General features: G+C 44.0%; 1 protein-coding gene across 1 annotated transcript; it reads right to left on the reverse strand.

The window, feature by feature from the left end:
* Positions 1-259: 259 nt before the first annotated feature.
* Positions 260-13,934, reverse strand: LOC138154263 (uncharacterized). The gene is made up of 7 exons (XM_069078864.1): positions 13,862-13,934; positions 10,041-11,330; positions 7,246-7,451; positions 5,348-5,508; positions 4,697-5,032; positions 2,977-3,139; positions 260-2,561 (listed from the first exon to the last, which is right to left on the reverse strand). Exons 1-7 carry the CDS (start codon positions 13,932-13,934, stop codon positions 2,268-2,270), a joined length of 2,523 nt encoding a protein of 840 aa, XP_068934965.1. The 3' UTR covers positions 260-2,267.
* Positions 13,935-16,923: the final 2,989 nt, after the last annotated feature.

Consider the following 16,923-nt stretch of genomic DNA (forward strand, 5'->3'; position numbering starts at 1 on the left):
TCATTCAAGGTCTTAGCTTGCTGAAAAGGCTGAGACCCAATTTATTGTCAGATTTGTGCTTTGCTAATAAATTGATCATGCTTGGAACTTGTGCCTCAGTTTAGCTTAATTTCACTCGAGACACCCCCAAGGAAATACCTAAGAGAAGTTGGTAATCCTCAGACTGGCTATAACAAGCCATTAGACCCTACACCTATCTGTCTCTTGCCCTGCTTTTTTTTTCTTTTTTGGAGGGGGAAGGTAGGACAATTGGGGTTAAGTGACTTGCCCAAAGTCACATGGCTAGTTTTTTGTGTTAAGTGTCTGAGGCCAGATTTGAACCGTGCATTCTTTAGACAGTGAAACTGGGGCTCAGAGAAGATGAGAAATATCATGATGGGTTATCTTGATGTAACCCAGTAGGACATGCTGAGAACTAAGTGTATCCCTTTACTGCAGACCCAGCCCAGGCAGGGTTAGAAGCTTTTCAGATCATGAAGCATGAGTCGGATGCTACTATGGTGGGAATCCATGCTTTTTATTGATTGTGTCCTGAAATGTGCTTTCAGGTAATTGCTTCCCAGGGGTTCCTCTGGGCATAGGTCCCAGAGATGAATGGAGAAGCTGAGATGAAGAAACCCAGCTCCCTCCACAGATGCTGGTTGCCTCAGAGAATTTGTCTATGGTGACCCTGGTGACCCTGTCCCTAGCTACCAACTTAGAAAACACAGATACCCCACTTGCAAGTTATATGAATTTATACCCCTTCCTCCCACAACCCCTGGAAATGAGTAGTAGGGAAGTAGGAACTTCATGCCAGCATCCAGCTGATCACCACCAGAAGAAGGAATGTCAGCCAAATCCTCATGGGTCCTAGAGAGAGAAAGAAATGGAAGGCTCTGCAAGCCAGAAACGGAAGATCTAGGAGTGTAGGGGGCTCTAGACTCAGAACATTAGACATGAGAGGGACCTGAAGATATAGTCTGTTCAAACTATCTGTCAAAGCTGGCTGCAGAGAATCAACTTTGTAAGTATGGAATGCAGGCACAGCTTGGTTCATGAAAAAAGAGGTATAGTTTTTGTGGGTTCACAGGATCACCTGGCAAAGAATCCAACCCAAGGTGGGCACACAGTATCCCAAGTGAGCCAGTCAGATCAGATATGAAGTACTGTGTGTCTGTTCTGAGTGCCACATATTAGGAAGGCCATTGACAAGGTGGAGATTGCCTAAGTGATCCTTAGAGGATCACTTCAAAATGGAGAGGTTTAACTTGGAGAAGAGAGTTAACTATCTTCACATTTTTGGAGACCTTTGTTGAAACACCAGAATTGGAACACAGAAAATCTTTATTACTGACCTGCTGGGGCCCTGTTGTGGGAAGTATCAGAACCTGAAAGCACAAAAATTGAGGGATTGATCATGTTTAAGCAACATGGGGTCTGTCGCCCAGGAGTTTACATTCTAGCCAGACTTGAAAAAATAATAGTTCCAGGGATTGGGGGGAGCACTCAGTGAGTTTGAAATTGAACTCATTGAACTCATCATTTTCCCCCCTCCTGAGTCACCAAAAAAACAAAAACAAAAAACTGAACCAACCCAAGCCTCCTTATTTCTGTTGATGGCACCACCTTCTTTCCAGTCACCCAAACTCAAAACTTGAAGCTCTGTTTTGACTCTTCCTCACTCCTCACAGCCAATACAAAACCCTATTACTTCTGCTTCCTTAACATCTTTCAAATATGTCCCTTCCCCTTTATTGACACTGCAATCTGCTTAGCTCAAGCCCTCATAGCCTTCTGGTCAGGCACCAGCCTCCCCTTCTGAGCTGGTTTTTCCCTTATGCTCTCTTCATTTCAGCTCAGCCGCCCTCCTCGCTCTTCTCTGACCATGTCCATCCCTCCTCTGAAGGGGCATTCACATTGGGCCAGCCCCATGATGGAGCTGTCCAGCTGTCTTTCTGCCTGCTGAGATTCTTATCTTCTTGGAGGCCCAACTGGGTACGAAGTCTTCCATGAATCTTACCCTGGTTCCCCCTAGATGAAGGCAATCACCTTCTGTGGTTTCTTACTGAATCTTTGTCTGGACTCCTCCTTTATCCTATAGTTACTTTTGTAAATGTTGCAGCCCTCTTAGTTGACGAGCTCCTTTAGAACAAACACCATCTAATATTTCATCTACCTATGACTTGTCCATAGAAGGTGGTTCTATATGAACTTGTTGAATGGAATTGAAAGGAGAAGGCTCAGCAGCAAGGAGGATGAAGAAGCTCGGGCCTGGGGCGGGGGGCTCAAATAGAGGCATTGCACGGTAGGAGAAATATGGGGCTTTGGTGGTTTGGACACGTCTGTGCCAATGGCAAAGTGGGGATAATACCAGTTGCTCCCTGGCACCAGAGGGTGTTGTATCCCCCAGTGCCTAGCACAATGCCTGATAAACAGCAGGCACTTACTGACTTTAATTGAATTGTGGAATTACTACCTTGGAATTGGATTGGCCCATATGTTAGCCAGCTGCTCTCGGCCTTGTTCTGGTGTTCTAGTTCAACCAAGTTCCTTTGTTTCTGGCTTATTGTAGTGCAGTTCTGCAGGAGACATAACAGATGAGATACTGGAAATAGTCCCCTCTTCCTTCCCCTGAGCCAGGTAGGCTCACCTCCTAAAGGTATTTGGTCAAGACCCCAAGCAGCCCAACCCCTTCTATAGATCCCCATGACCTCACCAAAACATGAGAACCCTGCCCCTACAAGCCCCACCCCTTATTTTTCTCAGTCATGACATTACTAGTCCCTCAGAGATCTGCCATTTCCAGCTCCACCCATTGGTGACATGACCAGTCCCTTGGAGAACTCTCTGTCCCATGTAAATTCCACCCCTAGAAATTCTATCCCTCTCTGCCTGTTGTGCTGGGCATTGTCAAATCCTACTATTTAAAGGTTGCCCAGCCCTACACAGGGCTCCTCTTCCACTCCCATGCCCTGGGAGGCCAGCTCAACTCACAGGTTGGCAGGAGCTGTTCCCCTGCTTGTCACACAGTGTCACATGGCTGTGGTAGTACAAGTTGTTACTGGTGAAGAAACGGAATGCACGGAAGGCCAGCTTCACTTTCAAGGAGACCCCATTTGTGCTTGGCTGTGTGAGTAACCTCTCACTGACTGGGCAGCTGTGGGGAGAGGCAGCAAAGGGCAGCATCAGGAGTACTGGTCCTAGAGTCTGGATAGCCAGGTTCTAGGTCCAAATCTAATACAAATTTGATGTGTGACTGTGGTCAAGTCACTTTTCCTTTATGGGCCTCAATTTCCTCATCTATAAAAAGAGATATTTGAACCAAATGGTCTCAGATCCTTTTCTACCCCAATCTATAATCTATGACAGCATGATCTTTCTCATCTTAGGTACTGGCTGATGTTCACTTGGATGTGGGAATAGGGGATCCTGCCCAGAAAATTGATAAGGATGCAAGCATAGTGTGAGAGGATTTAGAAGGAACCTTAAAATCCCCTCATTTTATAGAGGAAGAAACCAAGGCCCAGATCAGTTGAGCTGAGGCCCCTGTGAACTCCTATGGGTTACAGAAGATATAGGAGCTAGGATTTAACACCTGTAACAACTGTAATTGCTCCTCATTCCCCTCCCTTGCTACCATTGTTCTCCTCTCCAAACCATCCAATGTGACAGGGGCAGGGAGAGGCAGTTCTAGGGGAACCCAAGTGCAACTTGCAGATTTGCCCAGTGGCCACCAGTGCCCAGCCCTCTGTAAGGATGGAAGTTAGACGTCAGCTCAGCTTGGTACCATCCACATGAGCAACCCTGAGCTGGACCTGCCCTCTCCAGTTCACATGCTCATATCATACAGAGCCATGGACAGCATAATCTGTGACTCCGCGTCTGTGTCACACAGACCTCCTTGAGTATGCACACACACACACACACACCACTGATGACACAGAAGGCAGGCCTTGTCCCTCATGGGAGGCAGGGAGGTGTGATAGAGAGAACTCTGAATTTAAGACTCTGAAGATCTGGGTTTGAATACTCCTCTTCTGCTTACTCCCTGTATAATGTCTTTGGACCTCAGTATCCTCCTTTGTAAAATGAAGGGGGTTGTACTAGATCAGGAGTGTCAAAATCAAATAGAAAATGGGACCACTAAACCATACATAAGGGTACCTGAAGGCTACCTAGTGACTTAGAAAACCACAAGTTAACATGATCTGTGTTCTATTGTATTTTTATTTATATTTGTTAAATATTTTGTTAACTATTCCCCAATTATGTTTTCATTTGGACCTAGAACCTTACTTCTGTGTGGTATGGCCAAATGTAGCAGGTATTGATCTTGATCTCTGATCAAGACATCTTTCCTGTCCCTTCTGGGTCCAAAATCCAAGATCCCAGTTCTCAATTAGTCACTGCCCCAGATACACCAGTCAATCCTTTTTACATTAACTGGATCCTTTAAGTCCCCTGGTAGAAACATCCATGGGCTCAGCTATCGCTACCTTTAGACAGCTCCAGGATAGCAGAGATCGCTCAGGCAAGTCTTCCTTCTGCTTTGGCCTGGGGTCATCCCAGATTTTCTCTATTATAACTCATGCCTAAGACCCTCAGGTCTCCTGACTCCTTGTTCATGATATCCTGATTCTCAGTCCTGTGCTCCCCAATATACTATATTGTCCCTGAAGTTAGGGAAGGGATTTGAGCAAAGAGGAGGCCTTACCTATATTTCACAAAGTAGTAGGTAGTCTCAGGGGCTGAAGTCCCAGAAGCACTGGTGCTGGCAAAGAAAGCATTGGCCACTAGAACAAACCGCTCTGGGTCAGCATTGGTGGCTTCTATGGCCACATATAATGGTGTGTGCAAGGCCACAGGCTGGTCCATGTGCAGGGAAGAGTACTGGGGATCAGTGAAAATGGATAAGGTGATGATGGAATTCCCGGTGCCTGTGACACTGATATTGATGTGTCTTGGGAAGTGAAAGAAGGGAGAATGGAGTGAGAAAAGAGCATTGAATTCTTTATTCCTCTCCCTGGGCAAGTTCCAAGCTATAGAGGATGGGAAGGGAACAAGTTAGAGCTCTTCGGCCCCTAGCTCCAGCCCTTAATCTTAGGAAAAATGGGGACCACACCATAGCTCCCCAGTGCTTAGGCTTACTCCTAGATTCACTGTTTCATTTGAAGGAAAGTCCCTCTCTTTGCCCTAACCATTTGGAAGTCTATTCTGAGACCTGGGACAGTGACCAGCCACAAAGATAGCATCCTTGAGGGGCCGATTCTCACTGCTCAGCTTGGGGATAAACAGGGAATATGGGGGAAGAAAGGATACAGATATATACTATTGGAGAATCCTGGAGATGGAGGGCAAAACTTACCTGGAGGGGGCCACTTTTGGCGGTCCCTTCTGGCTCACATTTACTACCAGTGGATAGGCACAGGTGACGCTGATGTCAGTGGAGCTATTGGAGGGCTTAGAGCCATAAGAGGCTGGTGGGAGCTGAGCGTTCAGAGAGTACAGGGCATGGCTTATATTGGTCTAGAATGAGGCACATGAGAGAGCAGGATTTAGAGATAGAAGGGGCTTTAGAACTTAGAATATCAAACAGAGAGGGGTCTTAGGATACTGAATGTATAGGTTAGAAGGGGCCTTACCTTAGAACATCAAATGTCAGAACAGAGAAGGACCTTAAAATATGGGATGTTAGATTTGGCCTGGGAATGAGAACATGGAGCCAGAGCGAGGAGGGACCTGAGAAAGCCTGAGAATGAAGAATTTTAGAATTTGATGGGCCCACCCTTAGGACAGAGGAAGTCGGAGCTAGAAGAAAACTCAGAACACAGAATGGTAGATTTGGTAGGGACCATAGAATGTAGGGAGTTCCACAAGAACCACCTGGAAGAAAAGAAGCAAGATAAATGTAAAATAATGCATCTGGAGAAAAGAGTTGGAAGGATTATAAATAGAAGAGAAAGTGGTAAGCTTTACTCACTATTGGAACAGAATCAAAAGACTGAACAAAATATCTGCTATCAGAAACAGGTCAAGGGAGAGAATTGAAGAATCATTGGATTCCCTGACCAACCATGACCAAAAAAAAGACCAGGATACTATATTTCAAGAAGCTATAGATGAAAACAGCCAGGATCTGTTAGAAATAGTGCACAGGTTGCTGAAACATCCACCTAGAGCAAAACCTGAGGGCAGCAATTAGAAAAAACTGGGATGAAAGAAGTAAACCAAGGAAAGAGAATATGGGCATGGGATAAGCAGACACTCCTTGGGAGAGTCAGACATTTAATAGCTGTATGTTAACCTCTTTCAGCCTCAGTTTCCTCATTTGTAAAAGGAGGAGAAAGGATGAGCTGAGAACCTTGGCGGCTCTAAGTCTGTGACCCAATTACTCAGAACAGATCATTTTGAGAGCTGGTTGAGATCCTGATAGTCCCAATCCTAGAGGGCCCAGGTCCCAGTCCTGGCTTCAGTCATTTGGCCTCCTTGACCTAAGCTTTAGTTTCTTCATTTGTAGAATGGCAGTTTTACTGTAGGATCAACGATTTAGTGCTAGAAGGGGCCTTGGAGATTATCTGAGGCTCAAAGAAGAGGGAAAAAAATTTTAAGTTATCATTAAGTGGTCCTGTGTTTAAACAACGCTAGGTCCTTCTCCTTAGTGGTGGAGAAGGGAAGGGTCAAAGCAATGGAAAGGACAGAGGATGGGCATTTCATATAAACATGTAATTAAATAGTTAGACCTAAAACTTCATCATAGTTAAGGGGTGTAATACAATGTATAAAATCTTTGTACTTAAAGTGATATTATCCTTTATGTTCTTTATTTTAAAATGGATTTTAGTTTAATTTTTTGTTTGTGGGCAATTTTTTTTTTTTAAGAAAACCCCTGGTGAGTACCTTCAGGGGGCATATCCTTGGTTTTCTGAGTTTTTTCACATTCCACACTTTTCATGGAGCTGCTCCATCACCTAGAGAAAGGGCCCCATGTCATAAATGTAACTAATAACCAGTAAGCATTGCTAGAAGGAGGAACAGAGGACCTAGAGAGGGTGATATGCGGCTTTTTCGGGACATAGCCCAAACCCTCTATCCATAATGCCAAGGTCCCAAAGGGAAATGTGTATCTGCCCTAGGAGAGCTCTAGACGGATGGGCGGGGGGGAGGGGTGTCTAATGCCCACTCTCCCTCTTCTCCTCCCTAATCCCTGCCAAACCAGGGCTGGTCCTTCCGCTTATCTCCAGAGAAGACAGAGTGGGGACTCACAGAAAGCCTAAGTCCGCATGTGCTCTCATTTCTCTTCACCACGAAGGTGATGACTCTCCAGCCATGGACAATTTCGTTGATCCCAGAACACCCTGGAAAGAGGGCATATCCTTGGACCCAGCCATGTGTCTCCAGGAAGCATTGGTTCAGTGACACTTCCATCTCTGAGGGCCGGCAGGACAGGGCCACTGTCACATTATTGACTTCTGGAAAAGGAGAGAGGGGAAGGTCCCAATGACCTGGGTAGGGGATTATACTAGGAACAGTTAGGGGTCTGAGTTCTACCCAGATGTCTGGACAAATGCTCCAGCCAGTGGCACAAACTCTGCATCCCACTTAAGGTTCTCCCAAAATAACCTGGGTTTTCTGGACCTAGCATTTGTGTTCATGCAAAGACTGGACCGTAACTGAGTAGATTATCATTCATTCATTCAACAAAGGCAGCTAGATGGCAAAGTGGATAGAGCATGAGACTGGGAGTCAGAAGACCTGAGTTCAAATCCAGCTGACTTGTTGTATAACCCTGGGCAAGTCACTTTATCTCAGTTTTAGTCTTCTGAACTGAAAAATGGAGGTAATAGCATGTACTTCCCAGAGTAGTTGTAAGGATAAAATGAAATATTATTTGTAAAACACTTTGCTACTCTTATTCTCCAGCACTAGGGCAGATACAGGGATATGAGATCCTTCTGAAGCTTCCAGTGGAGATCAGACAGAAAAACACATAGAACTCTCAATATACAACATTATCTGATAAGTGCAGTTAAAAAAAATCCCAATCTCTGATGTTATCAATAACTCCCAATGAGGAAGCCTCCTCCACTGATGCAGCAACTCATCTGTTTGTTTTCTTGGCAAAGATACTGGAGTGGTTTGCTATTTCTTCCTTCAGCTCATTTTACAGGTGAGGAAACTGAGGCAGAGTTAAGTGACTTGCCCAGGGTCACACAGCTAGTTAGTGTCTGAGGTCAAATTTGAACTCAGGTCTCTATCCACTGCATTTGGAGCTGTTGAAGTCTTACCTATATTAAGGACTCTCAGCCTGAGTGCCACATTTTCCATGAGGCCTTCCCTGAATCCTGAGCTGAAAGTGATTTCTACTTCATATAATCTCATAGTACCTCCTCGTCCTCATAGTGCCTGTCATTTTCTAATCTACCTGCTGAATAAATAAGTACCTCCACATGGCAGAGTGTAGGAGAAAGAGCCCTAGATCTGCTTGGAATCAGAGGACCACAGTTCACATCCAAACTCTGATGTTTCCTCATCTGTGTACCCTTGAGCAATTCCTGTTGCTGACATCAATATTATGCGAACTCAAGGGTGTGCAGAGTGCTTTTATAATTGACTCAGCTTATCCTCACCCCACAGCACAGTGGTGGAGGAGGTCCTGCGGGTATTAAAAAAACCAAACCCAGTAGAAATGCAGAGAAATAATAGAGCTAGTGAGCATCCGAGGTGGGATTCAAAGCCAGGTCTCTCTCAGCTCTGGCCTCAGCACTTTTTCTTGGTACCAAGCTAGGCCAACCCTAATAGCTGTTTATCTGTACAACAAAGAGGTTGAACTCTCCAAAATCCTTCCCCAACTTTCAATCCTGTGGTCCTATGGCAAATTTGTGATCAGCCCCAAAGCGAAGACTAAAATCATCTCCCTTGAAACTGGTCAAAATTTTTGGCCTGCTTCAGTGTCTCAAAGACCTCATTCAGTCCCTTGTCTGTTCATTCACTGAGGGATGGTTGATGGAAAGCTATGGCTTTGTTATCCCTGATGTCATACACAAGGGCCCTTGATTCCTCCCTAATTACCATCTGCTTCTTTCATCCCTTAATTGTTATCAGAATCCCTCTGGGAGCCTGTTGATGCTTCTAGCCTGTCCTAGTTCCTGAGGGAGACGTAGAGGAAAGATCACTGTATTTGGAGCTGGGGTGGAATCCTGTTTTCTGCTTCGCTTCACACTCCCAACTTTGCCACACTCTTACCTACATTAAGGGCTCTCAGCTTGGATGCCTCATTTTCCATGAGGCCTTCCCTGAATCCTGAGCTGGAAGTGATTTCTGCCTCATCTGATCTCATAGTACCTTCTAGTCCTCATAGTGCCCATCATTTCCTAATTTGTATTATACTCATGTTCATATCTTATCTCCCCTGTTACCCACTGTTCTGCATATAGTGAGAACTTAAATGTTTGTGGAATAAAGGAATGACTTGGAGATAGGAGGCCTGGACTGGAAACCCAGCCTCGCCATTTATTAAGTGACGGTCACCCACACACAAGGTCACTCATGAGGCTTATGAGCCTCAGTTTCTTCCTCTATATAACAAGCGATAACAATATTCACTTCTCAGGGTCAGAGTTCATCTGAAATAATGCATGAATGTCCTTTGTAATTGGTGATTATAAAGTGTCAAACAAATTTGAGTTGCTATTACTAAGAACAGGAACACCAATAGAGTTTTCCCCCCTCACCCTCTAAAACAAGACAGCCATTGATTAATCCTCAATTTACTTCTTTCTGACCTCTAATTCTGTTTATTCTCATCTTCCCTCACATTTGTGATTTGTTAAGTTTTGATTATCCCAGCCCTAAACTCTTTCAGCCTTGGACCTCCATTTGGTGGAGAGGGGAGTAGGAAGGAGATTGGAAATGGACAGATAGGATGTGCCAGACTCATGGATAAAACAGCCAATTTTAGAGTTAGCCAGGCTTGTCTTTTCGCCACTCTGCCTTGAGGCCATCCATTGCCCCTGCCCCACCCCCTTTTCCTACAGTGGTCATACAGGTCCCATATTTACCTGAGTGGGCATAGTAGCTGCTATTGCACATACAGCCTCTGCCTAGGCTGGCACTAGGGTATTCATCGGAGGCACAGGGCCTGCTCATCGATGGCAAAGAGCTGTTGGCCACAGACATAATGGGGGACAGATTTGTCCCAGAGGAGCCAGCTCTGGGTGCTGTAGGCAGTGTGGTTGTTATCTTAGATGACACTGTGTGCCTTATATCCAGCCCAGCATTGGCCGTCAGCTTCATGGAACTTGTGGGTGCCTGTGCAGCGGCCCCTCCCTGGCTCTTAGGCCTCGAGCTCATTGTGGCTACTGAAAAAATCGTGTCCTTCATTGTGTCTGCTGTTGCTGGGACTGTGGTCATAGCCTTGGTTTCAGACATAGTCATCAAGACTGTCCCAGCATTGGAGGTTATTTCCTTGGGGTAGGTGGTTATCATGTCAGCTGTCTCATTCAGCACTTCAGTTACTGTCATTGAAATCAAGGGTGTAGCTTTGGTTGTCTCAAGTCTAGAACTTTTTTTGGCAGTTGATGGGAACACGTCCTTCCTGGTTGTAGTGATTGTTGTTAAGGGTACAGATGTAGGATTAGTCTCAGACATGATGGTCTTCGCTGGTCCATTTGTCCCAGCATGGATACTCGTCCACATAGAGTATAGTGGAATCTCTCCTGGGGTCTTAGGCGAAGTGGCCACCACAGAGTCAGCTGCCTTAGCTGCGGCTGAGATTGTAGGTGCAATTGGGAATATTCCCTCTGGGCTTTTAAGCAGAGAGCTTACTGTGGCTGTTGGTTGAGTGGTCTCTTTTTCTGTTCCTGGAATTGTTGTTGAGGCTGTGGGTGTGGCTTTGATTGTCCCATTCACCCTGTCCGAGGCCATCTTGGTTGTTGATGAATTTGTGTTCTCACCTGCTGTGGAGACCAGTGTTGAGGTTACCAGTGTAGCTTTTGTCTCAAGCCTGGTATCCTCATCAGTTATTCTTCTCCCAGTTGTGTTGGCTGCTTCCATGGGCTGTGTCGGTGTAGACTGAGTAGTCCCTATGTGGGTTTTGGATGTAGTAGTTGATGAAGCCGTGTCCTGCCTGCTTGTGGTGACTGAAGTTGAGGTTGTAGTGATCCTCCCTTCTTGGGTAGCATTCGTAGGAGTCCTCACATAAGCAGCTGTCCCAGTGTTGGTGATCACTGTTGAGGCTGTTGCTAGAATTGTAGTCATCCCCATAGTTGCCCTGGTGCTGCTGGTTTGCAGGACTGAGTTATGTGATGTTCTAGGACTGGTAGACTGGCCCATTTGCTGATCATCCCAACCTGGAGGATAGAGAGACAAATCTAACTTTACTCTCATAGCTTGGGGCATGGAGGAGAAAAGAAGGGAAAAGGAGGAGGAAGAGTAGGAAAAGAAAGAGGAGGAGGAGGAAGATGAAGCGAAGGAGAAAAAAAGGAAGAGAAGGAAGAAGAGGAAAAGAAGGAGAAAAAGACTCTTCCTAACTAATTCCTTTCACCCCTTCCCTTACTCATGGTCATTCCAATCATGGGATTTGGGGTTAAAACAGATAAGCTACTTCAGCTCCCTCATTTTACTGAGGAAGAAACTAGACCAGTGAGAAAGAACTACTACTGATTTCTCTGGCATTTAAAGACCTTCACGGGCTTTCCAAAATCACTGAACATTACTCCATATTCCTGTGCTTGTCCCTGTCCAACCTGGAAGGTCATCCCATCTCTCAGCCCTCAGCCATTGTACTAAACTGTCTGCCCAATGCTCGGAATTCATTCTGTTCTTATCTCCAGCGTAATCTCCGGCTTCCTTCAAGGCTTAGCTGCCAGTACTGCCTCTAGTCCAAGGTTTCTCCATCCCCTCACTTGCTAGGGTTCTCTTTCTCGTTACCAAAAATCTCTTTGTGTTTCCTTTGAATACATTTTCTCTTTATCTGTGTATATGTTGTTTCCCTCAACAGAATGTAAGCCCCTTGAGGGCACAGCTTAAAGTCCTAGGATGAAGTAATTAGCATGAATTTAAGTGCCTACTATGTGCACAGCACTGTGGTAGGTACTAGGGAAGCAAAGATGAAAATCAAGCAGCCACTGCCCTTAGGGAGCTTATGCTCTATAGGAAGAAACACCATGTCCCCATCGATACAGGGATGGTCTTGGAGTCAGGAAGAACAGGGTTCAGATCCTGCCTAGACTGGTTGTTGTTCAGTCACATGTCCAGACCCCAGTACACCAATGCTGTCCATTGGGTTTTCTTGGCAAAGATACTGAAACCACTTGCCATTTCCTTCTCTGATGGATTAAGGCAAAGGGAGGTTAAGTGACTTATCCAGGGTCACACAGCTAGTAGGTATCTGAGGCTGGATTTGAACTTAGATGAGTCTTCCTGACTCCAGGCCTGTTGCTCTACAAATCATGGTAATGACCCTCCCCAAACTCCTCCCCTAGACCACCCCTAAATTCGTCCCACAACCTTTCTGTATATAAGACCCCATCTTGTCTCCATGTGGTGTAGGAGCACCATAGAATTTTCTAGAACAGACTTATTCTGTGTCCAATACAATAGAACTTTTAATAAACTTTGCTTTTCTTTGGCTGAGAGAAGACTTGAGTCGAATTCATTTGTCAGGACCTGGAGTGTTGGTAATTTGGGGTCTCAAGCACCCTTAACCTCTTCATTTTTATGCAGACATCTCCTTATAGGACAGAGGACTCCTAGCTTTTCCCCAGGTGCCTGGCCCAGCCCTGAGCCCAGACTAGTCAGAACCAGAATTAGCCAGCCCAGGGCTATGTTGCCCCCAATTATTCTGTGATCCTTCACTTTGGGGCTCAGTTTCCTCTTTTGTCAAATGAGAGGCCTGCGCTCTATGATCTTTAAAAACCCTTATCTGATTATCTTCAGAATTCTCCATCTTTCCTGATCAAGCTAAAATAGCTGAAGGACCTTACATAGCAATGCCGGGAATAGGGGGTGTGGGTATTTTAAAAGCAATAACTCATATTTCTCGACCACTTTGTGACTTATGAAGTACTTTCCTTGAAACCACTGTATAAGGTAGACAATGCCAATGTGATTATCTCTATTTTATAGGTGAGGAAAATGAGGCTGAGAGAATTTCAATAACGTGTGCAGCCAATAATTTTTGTAGCCGAGACCTAAACTCAAGTCTTCTGTCCCCAAGGTAACTACTTTTGTGGAGATTTGAAAGAGAACCCCAGTGGATCCTGACTAGCTTTCCAAGTCCATGTGGAGATATTTCACAATTCATTCCAATTAAATAGGCCTTTATTAGATGCCTACTGTGTTCCAGGCGCTAGACACTGCAAAAGCACTGTTTCCTTCCTCTTGCTCAGCCAGGGGAATTGGGATCTGTGCCTGGGAAAAGGGAGCAGTGATACCCTGTGAGAACTTCTCTAGAAGGGAGAAAAGAGACTACATCTATCTGAGTCCCTGGACCCTCCTCCGGCCCCAGCCTCCCCAGTGCTCCAGGGAAAGAGGGTGTCCCAGCCCACTGAAATCCAAAATCCAAATTAGTAAGGGAGCATTCAGAATGGAGGAGATGACCAGAGTCGAATGGCCATCTAGGTGGCAGGGGAGACAAACAGGCAGAGCCAAAGGGTCTTTCAGAGGTTGTTTAGCCATCCCTTTGCCTTTGTGGTCAGATAAAATCCCTCTGTAGGCCTCAGTTTCCCCAATGTAAAATGAGAAGCCTAAATAGACCTAGGATGGTGGTCTTAGAGATAAGAAGGAAAGCAGAAATCATTTAGCCCAACTGACTCATTTTGCCACTGAGGAAACGGAGCTGGTACACTGTGGGGTAGAGAGTGGAGGAGAATGTACTCACCAGAAGTTTCAGAGGCTTGGGCCAACTGCAGCAGCAATAGCAGCAGCAGCCTCCCCGAAAGCTGTCTCTCCATGACTCGACTGGATTGGAAAGGGCAGCAAAGCTAACTCTGAGACAGCAGGCCCAAGCCCTGGGCATAGAACAGGAAGCTTTGGGATACCAAGCTCAGGGAATGAAGCTCTGCCAGCTCTTGACTTTAAGCTTCAATTGCCTGCCCAGCCCTACCCTCTCAATACCTCCTCCAGGCAGACCCTGGAATGTTCTCAGGTCCAGGAATCGGAGGAAGGGATGGGCAAGGGGTGGCAGGTGGAGTTTCCCTGTCAGTGGCAAACACTGTGCACCTGGGGAGCCCCTCACCTGGTGGCTATATCCCAGAGGCAGCTGTAATTGGCAGCAGGAGCCACAGCTGTGTGATTAAGGAGGCTGACATCTGACCTTGACTCTCCACCCCCCACCTGGTGTACATCAGTGCTGGAAATGCAGCAGATGTAGGGATGATCGATTTAGTGCTAGGGATACCCTCAAAGGTCATGCATCCCTTTGGCAGTCTGGTGTGGCCTAGCGGCTTCCTCAGAATAATGACTTTAAAGGCATAAAGTAAAATCCGTACAATTAAAAGGAAATTGATCATACTGGAATACAGGTACCAAAATATTTTAAAAACAGAAATTCATAGACTCTCAGTTAAGAATTCCTGACCTATCCCAACCTTTTATTTATAAAGGATTCCTCTGGACCGAAGTCCAGAAAGGAGAAGGGGTTAAGAACCACCAAATCTCAGAGTTCATCTATTCTGAACCCTACCTGAAAAGGAATCCCCTTTACATTAACTCACTTAAGCAAATATTTATTAACTTCTTTCAGTGTGCCAGGCTCTGGGCCAGGTATTGTGAATCCAAAGATAAAAATGAGACAACCCCTGTCCACAGGGGGCTTCCTGGGACAATACAAGACAGATGATAAGTAAATAAAAAATGACTTCAGAAGAAAGAGGCTTCCTGGAGAGGGGGGCACCTGAGCTAAAGCTAGAAGAAGAGGAAGATTCTGAAAGGGAAGAGGGAGAAGAGATGGGGGGCATTCCATCATGAAGGACATATGAATGCCAAGCAATGAGAGATGGAATATCAAATTTGGGGAGCAGCCAGCTGTCCAGTTTGGAACACAAGGGTTAGGAAGGGTAGTAAAGATGGCCAGAAAGATAAATTGAAACTAGATTATGAAAGCTTTTAAAAGCCAGACTGGGAAGTTAGTGTTTTATCTTAGGAGGGGGGAGGAGAGGAGAAGAGAATGAGCATTTATTAAACTCTTATTGTATGCCAGGCACTATGCTAAGTACTTTACAAATATTAGCTCATGGTATAGCAGCCAAATTCCTAGAGGAGAAGTTAAGGGAGTTAAGGGAGGAAGAAATAAATAGCAAAACTATACTAGTGGGGGACCTCAATCTCTTCCTCTCTGAGCTTGACAAATCCAAACTCAAAATAAACAAGAAATAAGGAGATGAATAGAATTTTAGAGAAGGTAGATATGATAGACCTCTGGATAAAATTGAATGGGGATAAAAGAATATACTTTCTTCTCAGCAGTACATGGCACATACACAAAAATTGATCATGTACTAGGGCATAAAAACCTCACAATTCAGTGCAGAAAGGCAGAAATATTAAATGCATCCTTCTGAGATGATGATGCAATAAAAATTATATGTAATAAAGGGACATGGAAGGATAGACTGAAAACTAATTGGAAACTAAATAATTTAATCCTAAAGAATAAGTGGGTCAAACAAAAAATTATAGAAACAATCAGTAACTTCATTCAAGAGATAATGAGACAACATATCAAAACTTGTGGGGTGCAGCAAAAGCAGTTCTTAGGTGAAGTTTTATATCTCTGAATGCATACATGAATAAAATAGAGAAAAATGGAGGTCAATAAATTGGGCATGCAACTGAAAAAGCTAGAAAAAGAACAAATTGAAAATCTCCAATTAAATACTAAATTAGAAATACTGAAAACCAGAGGAGAGATGAATAAAATTGAAATTAAGAAAACTATTGAATTAATAAATAAAACTAAGAGCTGGTTTTATGAAAAAAAAACATCAAAATTGATAGACCTTTAGTAAATATGATTAAAAAAAGAAAGAAGAAAATCAAATTATGAGTATCAAAAATGAAAAGGGTGAATCTACCTCCAATGAGGAGGAAATTAAAACAATAATTAGGAATTATTTTGCCCAACTATTATATGCCCATAAATTTGACAATCTTAGTGAAATGGATGAATATTTACAAAAATATAAATTCCCCATGTTAACTGAAGAGGAAGTAAATTACTTAAATAGCCCCATCTTAGAAAAAGAAATTGAATAAGCCACCAATGAACTCCCTAGGGAAAAATCTCCAGGGTCAGATGGATTTACTAGCAAATTATATCAAACATTTAAAGAACAATTGATTCCAATACTTTACAAACTCTTTGGGAAAATTGGAGAAGAAAGAGTCCTATCAAATTCTTTTTATGACACAAATATGGTACTGATACCTAAATCAGGAAGAGACAAAACAGAGAAAGAAACTTATAAACCAATTGCCCTCATGAATATAGATGCAAAAATGTTAAGTAAAATATTAACAAAAAGACTACAGCAACTTATCATGAGAATAATACACTTTGATCAGGTAGGATTTATTCCAGGAATGCAAGGATGGTACAATATTAGGAAAACCATCAGTATAATGAATCATATCAACAACAAAACTAGTAGAAACCATATGACTATCTCAATAGATGCAGAAAAGACTTTCGACAAAATACAGTACCCATTCCTACTAAAAACACTAGAAAGTATAGGAATAGAGTTTTCCTTAAAATAATAAATAGCATCTATCTAAAACCATCAGCAAGTATTATATGTAATGGGGATAAGCTAGAAGCATTTCCAATAAGATCAAGGGGTGAAACAAGGATGTTCATTATTACCCCTCTTATTCAATTTGGTACTAGAAATGTTAGAAGTAGCAATAAAAGAAGAAAAAGAAATTGAAGGAATCAAATTA

Source organism: Petaurus breviceps, unplaced genomic scaffold (assembly GCF_028583685.1).
Source record: "Petaurus breviceps papuanus isolate PSGF00001 unplaced genomic scaffold, PetGlider_PUasm1.0 91041, whole genome shotgun sequence".
Lineage (NCBI taxonomy): Eukaryota > Metazoa > Chordata > Mammalia > Diprotodontia > Petauridae > Petaurus > Petaurus breviceps.

What these genes read in the sequence shown, in the direction of transcription:
- LOC138154263 (XM_069078864.1), bottom strand. Translation starts at nt 13,934, where the DNA reads ATGGAGAGACAGCTTTCGGGGAGGCTGCTGCTGCTATTGCTGCTGCAG. An exon ending in CCAAAAGTGGCCCCCTCCAG is followed by an intron (nt 5,033 to 5,347) that starts GTAAGTTTTGCC and finishes TGTTCCCTTCCC; the next exon opens with ATCCTCTATAGCTTGGAACT. An exon ending in GGAACAGCTCCTGCCAACCT is followed by an intron (nt 2,562 to 2,976) that starts GTGAGTTGAGCT and finishes TGTCTCCTGCAG; the next exon opens with AACTGCACTACAATAAGCCA.